At 42.3% G+C, this 18,166-nt stretch overlaps 1 protein-coding gene across 1 annotated transcript; it reads left to right on the top strand.

Annotated features, from left to right (window-relative positions):
• Positions 1-4,887: 4,887 nt before the first annotated feature.
• On the top strand, positions 4,888-16,546 carry LOC140721433 (SLAM family member 9-like). The gene is made up of 5 exons (XM_073036258.1): positions 4,888-4,957; positions 9,437-9,766; positions 10,756-11,043; positions 12,926-13,046; positions 16,441-16,546. Exons 1-5 carry the CDS (start codon positions 4,888-4,890, stop codon positions 16,544-16,546), a joined length of 915 nt encoding a protein of 304 aa, XP_072892359.1.
• The last annotated feature ends 1,620 nt before the right edge of the window (positions 16,547-18,166 follow it).

Raw genomic sequence — 18,166 nt, 5'->3', positions numbered from 1 at the left:
CTTAATGAAACCATGCTGACTTTGTCCTATCTTGCCCCGTGTCACCAAGTACTCCATAACGTTATCCTCAGCAATTGATTCCAACATCTTCCCAACCACTGAGGTCAGGCTAACTGACCTGTAATTTCCTTTCTGCTGCCTTCGAACTTTCTTAAAGAGTGGTGTAACATTTACAATGTTCCAGTCCCTGGCACCATGCCAGAGACCAATGCGTTCTGAAAGATCATTGCTCATGCCTCCGCAATCTATAGTACTACCTGTTTCAGAATCCCAGGCTGCAGTTCATTTGGTCTGGTGACTTACATACACTTAGGGCTATCATCTTCTTGAGCTCCTGCTCCCTGGTAATAGTAACTGCATTCATTTCTCATCTTTCACACACTACAACATCTGGCACACTGCTAGTGTCTTCTACAGTGAAGACTGATGCAAAATACTCAGTTAATTCATCTGCCATCTCCTTATCCTCGTTATTATTTCCCTGTCCTCTTGTTATAGCGGTTGTACATCCATTCTCATCTCTTTTACTATCCACTTTAATAGTGTTTGCTAGCTTCCTTTCATATTTCATTTGTCCCTCCGAATGACTCTTGTAGTTACTCTCTGTAAGTTTTTAAAAGCTTCTCAATCTTCTATATTCCTGCTAATATTTGCTTTGTTGTATGCCCTCTCTTTTGCTTTTTCATTAGCTTTGACTCCCCTTGTCAGCCACTGCTTTGCCATTTGAGTATTTCTTCATTTTTTGAATACACATGTCCTGCACCTTCCTCATTCTTCCCAGAAAGTCACACCATCACTACACTGCTGTCATCCCCGCCAGCAGGTCTTGACAATTTACTTTGACCAACTCCTCTCTCACGCCACTGTAATTTCCTTTACTCCACTGAAATAGTGCTAGGTTAGACTTTACTTCCTCCACGTCAGATTTCAAGTTGAAGTTACTCATATTGTGATCACTGGCTTCTGAGGTCTCTTTAGGTCATTCACCCCCCCCCCCACCAATAATACTCAAGCAGGAGGACTTATTGTTAACGGGGACAGTCATTGAGGTACTCTCTAGTATCTGACTCTTGCCCTTCCCTCTCCTGACTGTTACCTGTCTCCCGAGGACCGGTGTGATTACTTGCCTATAGCTCCTCTCTGTCACTTCCTCACTTTCCCTGACTTGGCGAAAGTAATCGAGCTGCATCTCCAGTTCCCTAACCAGGTCCCTAAGGAGCCGCAGCTCGACGCATCTGGCGTACATGTGTCAGTCGGGGAGGTTGAAGGTCTCCTGGACAGCCCACATCTGACACCCAAAACAAAACACCGGCCTCACAGGCATACTTCCTATTCCTGTTCTTCACGAGTAACTTACTTCACCTCGACCCGTTGAGCCAAAGTCCTCCTACTCTAACTCCCTCTACTACGACACCCACACCTCGGGCGCACGCTCTATAAAGCTGCCTTCTTTTTAAATTCTTCCTGCCGGTCTAACTCGCTGACGTCCACACGCCTGCACAGTCGTGCCTCGATCCTCGTGCCCAGATGAATAAACCCGACACACACTTTCTTCACTTCTCACATGCCCGCTCTCACCCTGCCTCTGCCGAGACATGACAGAGATAGAGTTCCTCGGGTCCTTAAATTTCAACCCCCTGGTCAACCACGCCAAGCACACAGCCTTGGCTACTTCTACAAGCCAATTCTTCCTTTGTCCCTCCTTTTAAACACTAGTATCCAATGCCGCCCTGATCATCTCATCACTTCCCCTGCAAGTGCAGGATGTATAACATCTGCCAGTACAATGACCCCTTCACCTCCACTCAGGGACCTGATCAGCACTTCCAGGTAAGGAAAAGATTCATTTGCACATCCTCTATCTTGGTCAATTAAATTTGGCGCTCACGATGTGGCTTCCTCAGCATCCGTGCATAGATGGCCAATTTGCAGAGCACGTGAATTCTTTCACAATGCTCATCTTGAGCGTTCGTGTGCACATGACTTTATAACTTCTCTGCCCATTCCCAGGCCGAACTATCATCCCAGTCCTTCTTCCCTACCACCATGAGGCCAAATGCAAACTAGAAGAACGGCACCTCATATTCAACTTCAACCCAATGAAAGGAACATTGAATTTTTAATTTTTAGGAAACTCACTTCTGCTGTATTCTCTTCCCACTTTCCCAGCACATGGGGATTCTCTCCCTCATATCCTGTGTAGGCATTGTTTTAGCCAAAGAATCGTGAACCTGTGGAATGCTGTGGCACAGACTGGAGTGGAGGGCAAGTCCGTGGGTATATTTAAAGTGGACATGGAAAGTTTCCTGATCAGCCAGGGTAACAATGGATATGGTAAGAAGACAGGAGTATGGGGTTGAGTGGGATCTAGGATCAGCCATGATGCAATGGCAGAGCAGACTCAATGGGCTGAATGGCCTACATCTGCTGCTATGTCTTATGGTCTTACAGTCTTTCACGTTTTCCTCATCTCTCCTCCTTATCACCCCGTCACCTTGTTCCATCAGGCCATTATCTACACACAGATGGTCCCATATTCCTTGCTTCACCTTTCCTACTCGCTGTTTGCCCAGTTTCACATTCCCACCATTGGCGAGCTACTAAAATACAAATACTCCAAGTGCAGCCTGACTAGTGTCTTATAAAGGCTCAACATCATCTCCTTGCTTTTATATTCTATTCCCCTTGAAATAAATGCTAACTTTGCACTTGTCTTCAGCCCCCACAGTAACCTCCTCCAATCCATTTGGCCCAGTTCTCTCTCATACCTTTGTAATTCTCTTTATTCATTTGTGATTATGATACATGTGAGTTATGCTTCAACCTCTCAAATTGCAGTGGGAATTCAATCACATTATGATCACTGCATGCTGGGTTCCTTTACATTAAGCTCCCTAATAAGATTGGGGTTATTACCAAAAAACCCAATCTAATATATCCTTTCCCCAACTAAGCTCAAGCACAAGCTGCTCTAAAAAGCCATTTTTAGGCAGTCAACAAATTCCGTCTTGTGATCTGACACCAACCTGATTTTCCCAATCCCCTTGCATATTGACATCCCCCCGTTACCTTTACTACATGCCTTCCCAGCTCCCTGTGCAATCTCAACCCCACATTTTGGCTACTATTTAGGGTGGAAAACTGAACAGGAGCATGTTATGGGATAAAGCGGTAACCAGTGAGAACTAATTTAGTAACCAGTATAGGCAAGGGCATAGTAAGCAAATGGAAATAAATAAACACTTAAATTCAATTTCTTTCAATGCACGAGGCTTCATAGATAAGGTGGAGAACCTCAGAGAATGATTGGCTCTGAGGACTGGGATTTTACAATCATAATTGAAATATGTGAATCAAGAACAGGATAGAGGCTAAGCAGATGTATGGGTGCATGAAAAGGGGATGTTGCCTTTTTGTTTCTTGAGTCACTATTGAGAGGGCCCTACTTGGGCTGATACAATAGTGTGGACCTCCTCTAAGGAAAAGAAGCAGGGTAAGATGTTGCAGTGGAAATCAGGGGATTTTGACTCAAAGGCCATAATTGTATTACTTTTAAGATAGTAATCTGAAAAGACAGGACAGTCCACAGTTTAAGTTGCTAAACTGTAGTAGGCCTAATTTTGTGGGAATTTAGACAAGATCTAACAGAGAAGGATCTGCTGAACCTAATTGAAAGGAAAGGAATGAACTGCAAGGTGCCTTAAAGATTATGATATTAAGAGTCCAGGAGGAACATGTTCCTGTTGAGATAGAACAAAGAAACACAGAAAACCTACAGCACAATACAGGCCTTTCCACCCACAAAGCTGTGCTGAACATGCCCTTACCTTAGAAATTACCTAGGGTTACCCACAACACTCTATTTTTCTAAGCTCCATGTACCTATCCAGGAGTCTCTTCAAAGACCCTATTGTATCTGCCTCCACCATCTTCACTAGCAGCCCATTCCAAGCACTCACCACTCCTCTCTGTGTAAAATACTTACCACTGACATCTCCTCTGTACCTACTTCCAAGCACCTTAAAACTGTGCCTTCTCATGTGAGCCATTTCAACCTTGGGAAAAGGCCTCTGACTATCCACACGATCAATTCCTCTCATCATCTTATACACCTCTCATCCTCCATTGCTCCAATGAGAAAAGGCCGAGTTCACTCAACCTATTCTCATGAGGCATGCTCCCCAATCCAGGCAAAATTGTTGTAAATCTCTTCTGCACCATTTCTATGGTTTCCACGTCCTTCCTGCAATGAGGTGACCAGAACTGAGCAAAGTACTCCAGATGGGGTCTAACCAGGGTACTATATAGCTCCAAAATTACCTCAGCTCCTAAACTCAATCCAACGATTGATGAGGCCAATGCACCTGTGAATAAACCTGTGCAGCAGCTTTGAGTGCCCTATGAACTCGGACCCCAAGATCCCTCTGATCGTCCACACTGCCAAGCGTCTTACCATTAATTAGTCGTGAGAAGCTAAACGGAGCGTATCGATGAGTGTCAGGGTGTGAGGCAGTTGATGGGGATACGAAGGAATTAAAAATGGGCTCATGTAGCTTTGATGAAAATGGGCAGACAAAGATCGGTGTGGATTCCATTGTTCCGTTCGGGTGCTGTCTGTCTGAATTATATGGATAAAAGGAAGTCGATGGGGAGTAGAGGAAAATTAGGTTGTAGGGGTACAGGTGGAAGGGCGGGGACCGATTAGATCACTCAGCTAAGAGCTGACATCGTCCCCGACGAACTGAACGTCTCCTCTTCACTCTCGCATCTCCCTTTTAAACTGTTTACAACTTCCCCGCCCCTTTCTGTGCTGACCTGCCTGGAGGATATGACCAAAGCCAGTGCAGTACTACCACAATTAATGACAATCTTCTCATCACAGAGAAGATGGCAAAGACAGGCTCTGAGATCGTCTCCGGCGTCACGATTACTTACCTGCTGTTGAGCGATTCGGGAGGTGGGTTCACGGCTTTACGCCTTAAACTGGTGGGCGAAGGTGGTGGAGGGGTTAAACGCTGAGCCCCAGGTAGGGGACTGCAACGAGTGCTTCTGTTGCAGTGGCTTTGCCTGTGCATTGAATTTCAGATCTCGGTAAACTTTTGCAGCCGTTTTCTGCCCAGTTCCCTTTAGCCAGCCAATCATCTTTTGGAGTGAGTTTTTTTTCCCTCCGTCAGCCATAGTTGCCGTTGCAGATCGGGGAGGGGGCAGACTTTCCGTACAGAGCCTCAGTACCTGTCTTAGGCAAAATACCTGCCTCTCACGCCGTCGAGAGCACACTTGGAATAAACTGTGAAACCGATTAATGATCGAAATCTGTAGAATTATAAACCCGAGGTTCTGTTACCCAGTAGGGGCACTAATTACCAGGTTTATACTTGTTCTGGAAATTATGGAAATAACCGTCCAGAACTGAGTTACAATCTGCGTGACTAGAATCTACTTAATTTCAAAGTAAGTCATTTTCTTAAAGCATGTAATGGTGAGGATTGAAATTAGTGTTACATAAAACGTTAGCAGGATATCAGTTCAATAGCAGCTTTTTCTTTTTCTGCTATCACGGCAGAAACTTAGAACAGTACTGCGCAACACCGGCCCTCGGCCCACTATACCGCGCAGAATTTTTAACCTACTCCAAGATCAATACAAATACAATTGTATTTCTATGTTATATTGACTGTCCTGTTATACATAATATTTATTATAAATTACTATAAATTGCACATTGTGCTGTTACGTACCCCATAACTGGGTGTCTAACCAGCAGAGAAAGAAGAATCCGTTGGAGTCTGGTGGTACCAAACTAAAGGTGTTTATTAATAAAAATAAGCAAAACCATATCAATAATGCAAATATACATATAAAACAAGGTAGCAGTAATTAACCTAAAAGTGTAGGAATAATAATAATCAACAATAAAGCTCTATCGATGTCTAGGGGTAAATGAATTGTCATAGAAAAGTATAAAGTTCAGTTCAGTTCAGTTCATGAGTGCTGATGTAGTTATGATTGTTGTATTGTAATCGTTGGAGAGAGAGAGAGAGAGAGAGAGAGAGAGAGAGAGAGAGAGAGAGAGAGAGAGAGAGAGAGAGAGAGAGAGAGAGAGAGAGAGAGAGAGAGAGAGAGAGAGAGAGAGAGAGAGAGAGAGAGAGAGAGAGAGAGAGAGAGAGAGAGAGAGAGAGAGAGATATGTAACAGTTACTGCAGCTAAACCTTCCTTTGCTTTCTTAATCTGTCGTATCGTTGTGGTCACTCAGTTAAACCTCTCCGTCCTTCTGCCAGGGGTGTCAAACTCATTTTAGGTCATGGGCCGGATTGAGCAAAATGCAGCTTCATGCGGGCCCGATCAGTCGGACGCGTGCGAACGCAGCTTTCGTTGCCTCCGTTTTTTTCAGCCTGCTCTCATGTGTCTCAGTCTCTGCTATAACTACAAAGTGTTTCACTTTACAAATTCCGTTTCTTATGAAGACTGCCGAGCAAGACTGCCGAATAAACACTAAAAACCCTGAAAACCTGGTACCTGAATAAACTCAGCATTAGCCATATCATACGCCATAGGTGCTTCGATTACTGGGGCCAGCTTTAATAGTAATTAGATATTATCTCGCGGGCCAAAGATAATTCCACCGCGGGCCGGATTTGGCCCGCGGGCCTTGAGTTTGACATATATGTGCTAGACCGTTCTTCTGTGGTGGACTCGTCACTCTGGCATGAGTGGACACACACACAAGTCCCCACCGGCCCTGCTTTTACACTGATAGCCTTACTGACCGACCTGCTGGTTCGGTCTCCGAAACCCCCACCTTTCTTGTGGGTTCCAACACTCAATCAGTGTCCACTGACGTGTCTGGAGGGTGTCTCTCCAGACCTTTCTTTTTATCCCTACTAATGGGGTCTCAGCTATCCATCAATTCTGAATGACTGTGTCCATCAAATCAGGCCACTCCTTCAGTCCATTGAGGAATGTTTATTGAGCAAACTATTGTTCTTGCAGCGAAACAGTAAATAATTCAAAAAGGAGTCAAATACAGTTAATCATCAATTTCCCCCTCTCTCTTATCTGTCGCAGATGTACTTGCTTGTTTTTCGTCTCTCTTTCTCATGGTCGACACAACAACAGTAATAGTTCGTGGTTCTCGGGGGGGGGGGGGGGGATGGTTAACTCTTTACCCCATTGTCCATCAGGACTGTTCATCACTCATAACAGTACATTTAGACGGAGACGTAACGTAAAGATTTTTAGTCCTCATGTGTATGAAGGAAATAAGTAAAATAAACAATTCAATTTAATGCCTTCCTCCCGCATAGCCCTCCATATTTCTTTCATTTATGTATCTATCTAACAATCTTTTAACTATCTCTATTCTATCTGTCTCTACCCTACATGCCCCCCCCCCGAGCACATTCCATGCACCCACCACTCTCTGCAAAAGACCTACCTCTGACAACCACCCCCCCCCCATACTTTCTTTCAAACTTCTTAAAATTATGCCTTCCCACATTTGGAATTTCCATTCTGAAGAAGGTGCTCTGCCCATTTACTCTATCAATGTCTCTTATCATTATACATTTCTCTTATCAAGGCAGCTTCATTCCAAAGACAAAAGCCCTAGTTCACTCAATTTTTCTCATGAGACATGCTCTCTATTCCTGCCAGTAGCCTGGTAAATCTCCTCTGCACATTTCCTTCCTATAATTAGGAGACCAGAGCTGAATACAATACTCCAAGTGTGGTCTAATCTGAGTTTGATAGGGTTACCACATGGCTCTTTAACTCAATTCCTCGACAGATAAAGGGCAACAAAAAATTACGCCATTTTAACCCCTTATCAACGTGCAGAATCTTTGAGGGATCTATGGATGTGGACCCCTTGATCTCTCTGTTCCTCCTCACTGATAAGAATTAACTGTGTATTCTGCTTTCAAATTCAACCTTTCAAAGTGAATCACTTCACAATTTTTTGGACTGAATTCTGCCACTCTAATAGCATTAACACTAATCACTTTGGTAATCTGCCCCAAAATTTCAATTAAGGAGGTTATTAGAAAAATTATCAATAATAAAATCAGTGATGGACTGAATGCTGAATGAGGGTGGTGAATCTTTGTTAGGAACATAAAGCCTTTGGGTATATTTAAAATGGATGTCAATAGGTCCTTGATTAGTAAGGGCCACACAAGAATGCAGAGTTGAAAGGGAGAAACTTTTTAAAGCCCTGATGGAATGGTGGAGCAGACTCGATGGGCCAAATGGCCTATTCCTGCCCCTCACAGAGTGCTGGAGGAACTCAGCAGGTCAGGCAGCATCTATGCAAAGGAGTACAGTCGACATTTAGGGCCGACATCCTTCAACAGGCAATCATAGATGATGACTGGCCTGCAAAATTCCTCCAACATTTTCTGTGTGTTGCTTGGATTTCCATCATCTTCAGATTTTCTCCTGTTTACTTCTGCCCCTCTGTCATTTGATCTATTCCTCAGTATGAATGAATCGATATGAATATGCCACCCCCCACGTGATCTTTGAACAGTACAATTTTCCTTCTTTCAGGAAGAATTTCATTGATGGTTAATCTGGTTTACTGATTATTTTGAATGTATCAGTGGGATAAGGAAGGAATTGGCTGGATAATTCTTATTCTGAAAGGATCCTTCTTGGGACAGGATCAATATATAGAATGCTCAGACCTGGTGTTTGTTCTTTTGATGTGTTTTCATCTTCCATTCAATGACAAAATTTTGCTGCACAAAAGACAGTCATTTTGCTTAATGATTCTGGTAGTATTATCAGCTCAGACCAATTTTCCCCTCTCCTTCCTCAGTGTTGGATAATTTTTTAAATGGTAGGTTATTTCTATTTTTCTCCTTCTGGAACATTTGCAGTCCCTCTGGGGAAGGTGCTCCCATGATGGTGTTGGGGAGGGGGTTCCAGGATTTAGAGCCAGCAATGATGAATGCTGAGCCAAGGGAATGAAACTGTGGTAAAAACACACAAATTGCTGGAGGAACTCAGTGGGTCAAGCAGCATCGGTGAGGGTAAGTAATGATGTATGGTTTCTACTCAAAACGTTAATAGCAGCCCACCCCAGCAATAGAAGCTGTTTGAAATGCTGATCTCCTCCAGCAGATTATTGTTGCTCTATGTATCAGTAACTGCAGTCTCACATGTCACCAACAAAAATGCATTGTGTATTCACAGCCTTGCGTGGAGCAGAGCTGTTCTATCAGAAATGCACTTTTGTGTTTTAATTCTTTTCCTCCAGGGTCATTAGGTACCATGTGTGCCACTGAGGTAAAAGAGCATCATGTGCTGGTGTTCTCATGTGCCTGCTTCCCCTTGCCCCTCAGATTTGGGACCGAGCTTGAGTTGCCATGCTGTGGAAATGTGGACACCAACACACTGGGACTAATGACTCTAATGATTTGTCCTTCTGTTTCAGTTCTGGCAGAGTCCGATGTGAATCCGGCTACTCATCGTGTGGTGAATGGGGCACTGGGACAGTTAGTCACTTTGCCAGGAAATGTGCCAGGAGAAAGTATTTCAGTCATTACTTGGGACTACATAAATTCATCCAATCAAAAAAAGGTTCAATTATGTGTGAAATATATAAACAGCCCAACAACTTGTATCAGAGAGAGGATGACGTTAAACCCGAAGGACTATAGCCTGGAAATACAGAACCTAACAGACAGTGATGAAGGTCTGTATGAAATAAATGCAAGGACCGATACAGATGTCCATGAAGAAGTGGTGGAACTGCAAATTTATGGTAATATTACTTTAATTATAATATATATTCTGGTCTGACATTTTTAGAGTAATGAGAGATGAAAGGGGAGATGTTTGTGGTCTGAGCTGAAGCCTGTGGGACACACAAGTCAGAGGGAATACTGAAACACTGCTCAGATGCAGCACTTGCTTTTGTGAAGGACCCGGTCTGAAGCACCGTCTGTTTACTGTACAAACTGCTGGCAAAAACATTGGATGGTTCCTTTCTGGGAGGGAACACTAAGCCATCTGACAGTATGATCTCTTAAAATAAATACTTGCTGCCACCTGTGTACTCATCCTTTTGTCCCAGAAACCACATTGCTCAGTGGTGAGAGGGGACGTCAGCAGCATTTACTATTTGGAAGGAGAATTGTACAGTGCAGGAGAGATGTGAAAGTGAAGGACAGGAGAGAAAGGTGCTGGTCTATTGAGCTTGCTAACTGAACATCCAGGTGGACCAGAGACAACATGAACAAGAAATGTTTCTAGTTCTCACAAAGCTGTTCATACAAGTTCCACTTTGATCTCTTAATTTCAATTGTGACATACATGGGAGTTCTAACTAATTGTCAGCAGTACAGTTCCTGGGATGGATGGGTTTCTATACAACAGACTGAGTAGAGTACACCTGTATTCCTAAAAGTTCAGAAGAATGAAAGGTAATCTCACCAAAACTTAAGAAACAAATCTCATAGGTCTCAATAGAGTGGATGCTTGGGGGACATCTGCCCAACCTGAGAAGTCTAGAGTCAGAGTAAGAGGTAGGTCTACTCCAGAACACTGAGGAGACTTAATTATTAAGGTCAATCAATATAAAGTAGATAGATCTTTTGTATAATAAAGGAATTTAGGATACGTTAAAAATTAGATTGATGAATGGCAGAGCAGGCTTTTCCTAGAACTATATCAAAGTTCTTGTGAGAGGCTCATAACTAATATCTGTTGTTGACAAACCATTATCTTTATTTGTGTTTTTCTTATAAACAGAACCTATATCAACACCAGTAATAAGTATCAGCAAGTTCATCTCAGATGAAGTATGTAACATCAGTTTGCACTGTTTACTGGAGCGTGGCTCGGAGCCAGTTTACACTTGGTGGACAGAAGGTGATGAGGTCACGACCGATGAGTCACATGTACTGACTGACGGAGGGAGAAGACAGGAATTGTCCTTAAGGCCGAGTGATAACAGAGTGTACAACTGCACAGTGAGGAACCCTGTCAGCGAGGCAACTACGAGTGTGGATCTCAGAAAGCTCTGTCCAGTCACTGAAGGTTGGTGTATTACTTCTTCAACACCCGTAAACCTTTCTCAAATAGTGACAGTTATTTATTTCCTTTTTGTTCTAATATCAATACCCAAACAATGGATCAGGTCAGGTCTGAGATAGATCACTGATTTTTAGGAATGTGAAGCTTGAGCATAAACCCCAGACTAAATTTTCCTGTCCTATTCATTCTGGCCTCATCTATGGGTCAGCCAGAGCTTGACAGCAGCGTGTCTCCATTCTTGGAGCTTGCCAATCGGCCGTGTTTTCAATTTCTTGGGAGTGGCTTGTAAGGAAGCACCTCCAGGTTGTGACCTTGCGTGGCCTTGTTAACCTTTCTCACCAGTTTCACAAACTGAAGCATCATCATGGGGAACCAAAACATTGAGACAACTGTCAGAGATGTCTGCACTTGGGTGATCTCTCTCTCTTTCTCTCTCTCGGTGGCGAGTGTGAGGCTGAGGAAATGATTAAAACAAAGTATTGAAACAATACCTTGGTTGAAACAAAGTATTTACAATTAACCGCCTGACACTTTCTGATGCTTAAGCTTTTAGATTCAGCAATTTAGTTTTGATTGCCTTTAACTTGGCAGAAAAAAATTATGTGAGGTTAATTACGAATGAATGGAATCATTTAAGGTTTAGATCTATTTGTAGATGCAGCATTCAGGTCCAATGAGTTTGTACTGGACATTACAGCCAGATGGACAAGTACCCTACTCACCCATACATCCTTGGAATATGGGAGGAATCCAGGGCACCTGGAGGACACCCACTACAGCTTTTGGGGAACATACAAATGCCTCACAGACAGCAGTTGGGTTTGCTGCTCTGTAATAGTCTAACACTAACCACTTTGGTATTGTGCTACCCCATAAACTCGGCAAATGAGGGAAAGATAGAAAAATTGTCAAAATAAAAGCAGTGGTAGATATCATCTGAATACTGAATGAGAGTGGTGAATTTGTGAAATTCATTGCCACAGACGGCAGTGAAAGCCTAGCCACTGAGTATATTTAAAGCAAAAGTTGATAAGTCCAAAATTAGTAAGGCCATCAAAGGTTATGTGAGAATGTGGGAGAACGGAGTTTAGAAGGGAAAAAAAGCCATGAGAAGTGGCAGCACAGACTCAATGGGCCAAATGGCCTCACTCAGCTCCTTTGTCATTTGGTCTAATCCTTGCTAGGAATCTATTGATATGAATGGTGTTATGTGCCACCACCCACATGTTCTTGAACAGTACAATTTTCTTTCTTTCAGGAAGAAATTCATTGATGATTAATCATGTTTAAAATTATTTTGAGTTTATCGATGGGATGAAGAAAGAATTGGCTAGATAAATCTTATTCTGACAGGCTCCTTCTGATGACAGGGCAAAAGTGTAGAATGCTGAGACTTGGTGTTTGTTCTTTTTATATGTTTTCATCTTCCCTGCAATGACAAAACTTTACTGTGCAGAAGGCAGCCGTTTTGCTCAATGATTCTGGTAGGACAATCAGGTCAGTCCATTCTCCCCTCTCTTTCCTCAGGATGGACAACTATTTTGTAATGCTAGGATATTTCTGTTTTTCCCTTGAAACCTCTGATTAATTCTGGTATCAGTCACCATTCATACAGACAACAAGATGTAGGTACAGTCACTCCTGATCAATCCCATCTGCCACCTCTCCAGCTTCACCTTTTGCCCTGGTAACCTCTGATCCTTGAACTATCTGCTCATGGGGACAGCGTCCTTCCCTTTACCATGCTTAAAACAGTTATCACCTTGCAAACCTGCATCAGCTCTTCTCTTTATGTCAGCTTCACCAGTATGTTGTATTTCCTATTTTATGCAAAGTTTAATTAATATGTTGAGATAATCACAGATGATTGTCTATCCCTTTCCAGGTGAGAAGGTACTGAGGCCACTCCACATTCGTTTGATTACTACCATTGTTCTGATAGTTTTCATCACGGCTGTGTTTTTCACTTTGTGTTGGAAGAGAGAACTCAAGTTCAATAAAGGCAGGTACTCTTGGAATATTCTTATTGTCACAATGTGTAGCCCATGGTAATGCCCCATCAAAATATTTGGGCTCAAGTTAGTCTTTGTGAATGGAATCTCTGGCATTAAATCCTATCAGTACGGTTTCATTAAACTAGTGATCACCACCTGGCAATCATTAGTGGAGGAAATCATACCATCTCCTTGGCAGGAGTTCTGTCCTTCTTCTGAACGACTTAAAGGGTACCTTCCTGCATAACTTCCAACACAGTGGGTATCATTTCAGGTATTTGTATTCAAGCCCTTCATCAGGCCTTGCACTCTACATGCTTCCAATCTACGACACTGGACAATTTCTCTGCATTCAGCTGATTGGAGGTACCAGCCCTGACTAGACAACCTCTCCCCCAGCTACAAAACTCAAAACCCTCTCCACCACCAACACAATGGACCCCAGTTTCCTCTTCGCAGTGCAGGACATAATGGAATGGTCTTGTCTTGCATATTCTTCATTGCCTGGGGTGTGGATTTCCCTGCTGGTCAGCAACTCAGTCTAATGGGATCTAAGAATGTGCAAGGCCAAAGATTGAACTGCAATTGGGTGCTCAGATCAGAAGAACAAAGCTGAGCTGAAAGGATACAAGGTAACTCCTACCTAACAGCAATGCATTGCAGAAAAGCAATAGCTGTTGCTCTGAAGGGCCATGTAATGCAATCTGTTCTTAAAGGTTTAAGTGAATTTCATAGATTGCATTGCAATTAAGCTAGATCACAGATGATGCAACTTCTTGACTGAGCTGCATGGGTTTAATTACTAACTGCAAAATATTTATTGGATGCTGTACATCCAGGGAGGTGGTTGGGGTAACAATGAGAGCATAGCATTCAACAATTATTTTAGAATGTGCTGTGAGGACATAAAGAAACCATTCTCAGAATTTTTCAATTGAGATTAATTAATCAAAGAAACAGCCAGAATGGAATGAACAGTTTATTTTGCAAAAGTAAAATTCCAGTCTGTGAGTAAAGCAAAGATAATGGGAATAACCTACTTGGTTTCCTGCCCCCCACTCCATCTTGCCTATTCCTGTACAATCTGTAATTCTGCAGCTTCAACAAACTTGATTGTGTCTGAAAGAAAGGTTAAGGGAAAACAGGAACATCAAGCATTGGGGACATTGCTCATAAGATAAACTGGTCCAAACTATGTTCTGCTCCATCATGGCATTTTGGGCACAACGGTGCAAATCCAAAGCTCAGCATATTGTCGCTGAAATCATTCTTTACCAGTCTGAGAAACTCCTTCACGTTTCTTCTCGTCCTCTGGTATTTTACAATACTGGTGACATGAAGAGAATTTGTTTTTAGAACTGAACAAAACTGTTCTACTCTCCGTCTTTGTTGCTGTTGTACACAGCCTTTCTTTGCTACAATGCAGCGATAGATATTCCTCTACTTTGGGCACAGATAATTCACATTTACCTTCATAAAGTCTTTCTGAATGCATAGTTTTTATATCCATTATCATAGAGCGTTACTTGTATTGTAGAAATTGGATTGGTGATAATCGACAAATCCTTTAGAGAGAAGATTCAGGGGTGACCAACATCATAATGTAAATATCAATTCACTTCGATGGCACAGGCATTTTCTGAAACTGCATTGCTGTGAGGAGTACTCCCACTTCCTTTTACAATGAAGAACAGAATTCCACCATGGTTGTTTATTTTTCATCTGAGGATGAGTTTGCAATTTTCCCTGGTTTGAAGTCTACTGTACAGCTTTGATACCAGCAAGAAATAACTGGATACCTCATTGGCAGCTGGGTAGGTCAGTGAAAGGGAGTGTCCACAGTGTGTCCATTGAGGATAATGTCAGACTCTGAGATGTCCTTGTGGTTGTGCAGTCAGTCAGATTTTTGAATGGAGACGGTATGGCAGGTAACCTTTAAGGGGAAGGTTATTTGGAGAAAATATTTACTGAAAACAGAACAGAAGGGGCATCCGGGCATGGTTCTAACAGTAATTGTATTTTTTTATTTAATGCTTCTGATACTGAAAGGAGAAGTAATTCAGTGCTCAGTGCTGTGATCAGGAGAACAAACATTGCCATGGACCAGGTCAGTAGAAGCTGCAACATTTGTCAGATTTACTCTTTTTCCATTCTCTCCCTTTTCCACAGTACCAAATATTCACTGATACTTTTAAGAAGAGCAAAGTTATTCATACCCGGATCAGTCTCTCTCTTTCTGTGCACGAACGTTGTCTTTGTCTGATGGTGTGAGGAGGTTCCATTTGATAAAGGCTTCATGATTTGCACAAAGGAATTGCAATTTGATTAAGTCACAAAATGTTACAGCACATCTCATTCAGCCCATTGCATCTGCACCATTCAAACAATCCCAACTCCTCTCCAGCTCTGTCTGCACTATGTAGTATACAGCTCATCAGATGTGATGAAGGCTGCTGTCTCCTCCCCTTTCAGTAGGCAAGCTTCCACAGCCATCAAAATTTTCAATTTTCTTCCAACCTTATTTTTGTAGGATCACACCTTCTTTGATTTTCCAAGCCTAAAAATAGATGCAGTTCCTTCCACTTCATCAACACCACCGCTGAACTCTATCATCTATGACTGACAGCAAGCATTGCAGAACTGGGCAGAGCAGCTTCCTCCATTAGTTATTCTGTTGAGAAATACCTCAGCCATGTGGGAGTAACTGCACAGACCTACTACAAAGCCTTGTTCTTTAATTGTGAGATGTGGTGTGTCCTGGTAAGGCCAGCATTTATTACCTCCTCTTGAATGCCCTTGAGAAGGTGGTAGAGAGGTTCCTTTCACTGCTTTCACCGATATTCGGCAAAGGTTTCCTAGGGTTTAAATTCACCAAAGGTAAATAAACAGATATAAGCTCAGTAGACACTTTATTCATGACCTCCAGTGTGTAATAACATCTTATATTCCAGCAGGGTAGCCTCCACCTGATGGCATGAATATTGTTTTCTCCTTCCACTAAAAAGAAAATTTCCCTCACACTCCTCTCTACTTCTATTCCCCACTCTGGCCTCTTACAACTTCTCAGCTGCCAATCATTTCCCTCAGGTCCCCCCCCCCCCCCCTTTCACTTTCTTCCTATGGCCCACTTTCCTCCATCCAGTTCCTTCTCTTCCTTTCCTACAACCCCAGACTTCACCTGTCAGCTTCTGGCTAGCCCCATCCCCTCGCCCACCTTTTGATTCTGCCAGCATACACTTTCCTCTCCAGTCCTGAAAAAGGATCTTGCCCTGAAATGTCAGCTGTTTGCTCACTTCCATAGATTTTACCTGGCCTGATGAGTTCCTCCTACATTTTGTGTGTGTTTCCCTAGATTTTCAGCATCTGCTGAATTTCTCAAGTCTTTGCTTACGATTGCCTTCTCAAGGACAAACACTAGGTTTCTTAGTGATAACTTGATCCGGAAAAAGCAATTAAAACAAAATTATGACATGAACCAAAAACCAGTCATTGAGCGCAATGGGATTGGATGAGGAGCCTTTTTGAGAGATGAGGTAATTTAAGGGTTGTTTCATCCCTATCATGTGAACAGTCCCCTCTTGGGAGATTTCATCATAGCCCTAAGGTCATGTTAGATGGGATTGCAAGAACAGGGCTGATACCTCTGTCATGATCACGTACATTTCTCTGTGTCTTCCAATTTATTGAGGTTGTCAGTAATCTTTGTTCTTTGGTATTTTCTCTCAGTCCCTCATTTTGCATTTGCTGCTTGTCACAAAGTACCTCTTGCAACAATTCCTTCTGGTTTCTCTTCTTTCATCCCTGGGCATTTCTCCTTCAAAGTTTTCTCCATTCTGTTGCTTTGTTGCATTGTTGTTTCTGCTCTTCCATGATTTCATGAATCCAGCAGAAGCCCTTTCAAACTCTTCTAGCCATTTCAGCATGACAAAGTTATGAAAGTGGAGCTTTTCCATCAAGACTGTGTGGGATAGAGTTACACCAAACAGAGTTTGAAACATTTACAGAAATTGCATTAATGCAATACCTTTAAGGTTGTAAAATATCATGGGGACTTCACTGTGTTAATGATCTAAAACTGGCAATGTGCAGTTAACAAAAACTAGAGGCAGACAGACAGAAGTTCAAAAGTAATTGTAAAAAAATGCCAATAAGATTTGCTCATCAGTGAGATGATATAGAGATTATGCAGCTCAATGTGGCTTGAATGTTGACCGCAGATACTGAAGTACTAACCATCATTGCAGTCACACACCATGGGTTTGAATAAAGACACAGATGAGCAATCAGATAACAGATAGGACTGGAACAAGAAACAGCAGAGAGACAGCAGTGTGCTAAATGTACCAACCACAATGTATTTTAAACAATCCTGATAAGCTGATAACCTTCATGGTTACATCCACATATGGGTCAGTTTTGTATTTGTACAAAATTGCTCTTAGCAACTTTTCAAAGTCAAATGCCATGATGCCAACCAATAGGGGAAATGAAAGCTTTATCCAGATCGCACTGACAGTGCAGAGTTCCTTCCATAATGACATTTTAGAAACCTGCACATGTTCTGCACAAAACCCCTGGGGGTGACTCTGTACATTTTAGCAAGTCCTGCAATATTCCACAAAACATTGTTAATATCCCTCTGTAGCTGGACAACATAACCCTCCCTTTCCATGTCTCATAGCTTCCTACGTGGTCAACCCCTCCATGCTACTGTAAAGTACTCCCATGGCAAAGCTAGAGGGTCAGGTTATCATAGAAAAGCAGAAGTCTGTAGCCATTTCTCTGCATATCCCACAGCATAGAAATTGAAATTGAAATCTAGAAATCGAAAAGACTTTTGACTTTACTTTATAATACATAACCTCTCTGTTTCACCTTATACTTTAGAAATAATACAGATTTTTAAAGCATTTCCTTGATTTTCCAGTGCTAAATTCTGCTTCCAGGTCTGGAAAATATTTTGTATTTCATTCCCTTCAAACAATCTTCAGCATTATGTGTTTCAAAAATGACTCCGATAATCACACAGTCTAAACAGATGGATCATTAAAATTACTTTTTTTCAAGCCACAGAGACACTTACATCAACTGGATGCTAACGAAGGACAGCAAAATCCAAAGGCACAGTTCAC

This window comes from Hemitrygon akajei, chromosome 2 (assembly GCF_048418815.1).
Source record: "Hemitrygon akajei chromosome 2, sHemAka1.3, whole genome shotgun sequence".
NCBI classification, from domain to species: Eukaryota; Metazoa; Chordata; class Chondrichthyes; order Myliobatiformes; family Dasyatidae; genus Hemitrygon; species Hemitrygon akajei.
Note: the sequence above shows the minus strand (reverse complement) of the source record. Positions and strands in the feature narration are given on the sequence as shown.

Bases quoted from the DNA above. Each gene is read 5' to 3' on its own strand.
- LOC140721433 (XM_073036258.1), top strand. From the start codon at position 4,888: ATGGCAAAGACAGGCTCTGAGATCGTCTCCGGCGTCACGATTACTTAC. The intron at 4,958-9,436 runs GTGGGTTCACGG...CTTCTGTTTCAG, and splicing joins GCTGTTGAGCGATTCGGGAG to TTCTGGCAGAGTCCGATGTG. The intron at 13,047-16,440 runs GTACTCTTGGAA...TGCCTTCTCAAG, and splicing joins CTCAAGTTCAATAAAGGCAG to GACAAACACTAGGTTTCTTA.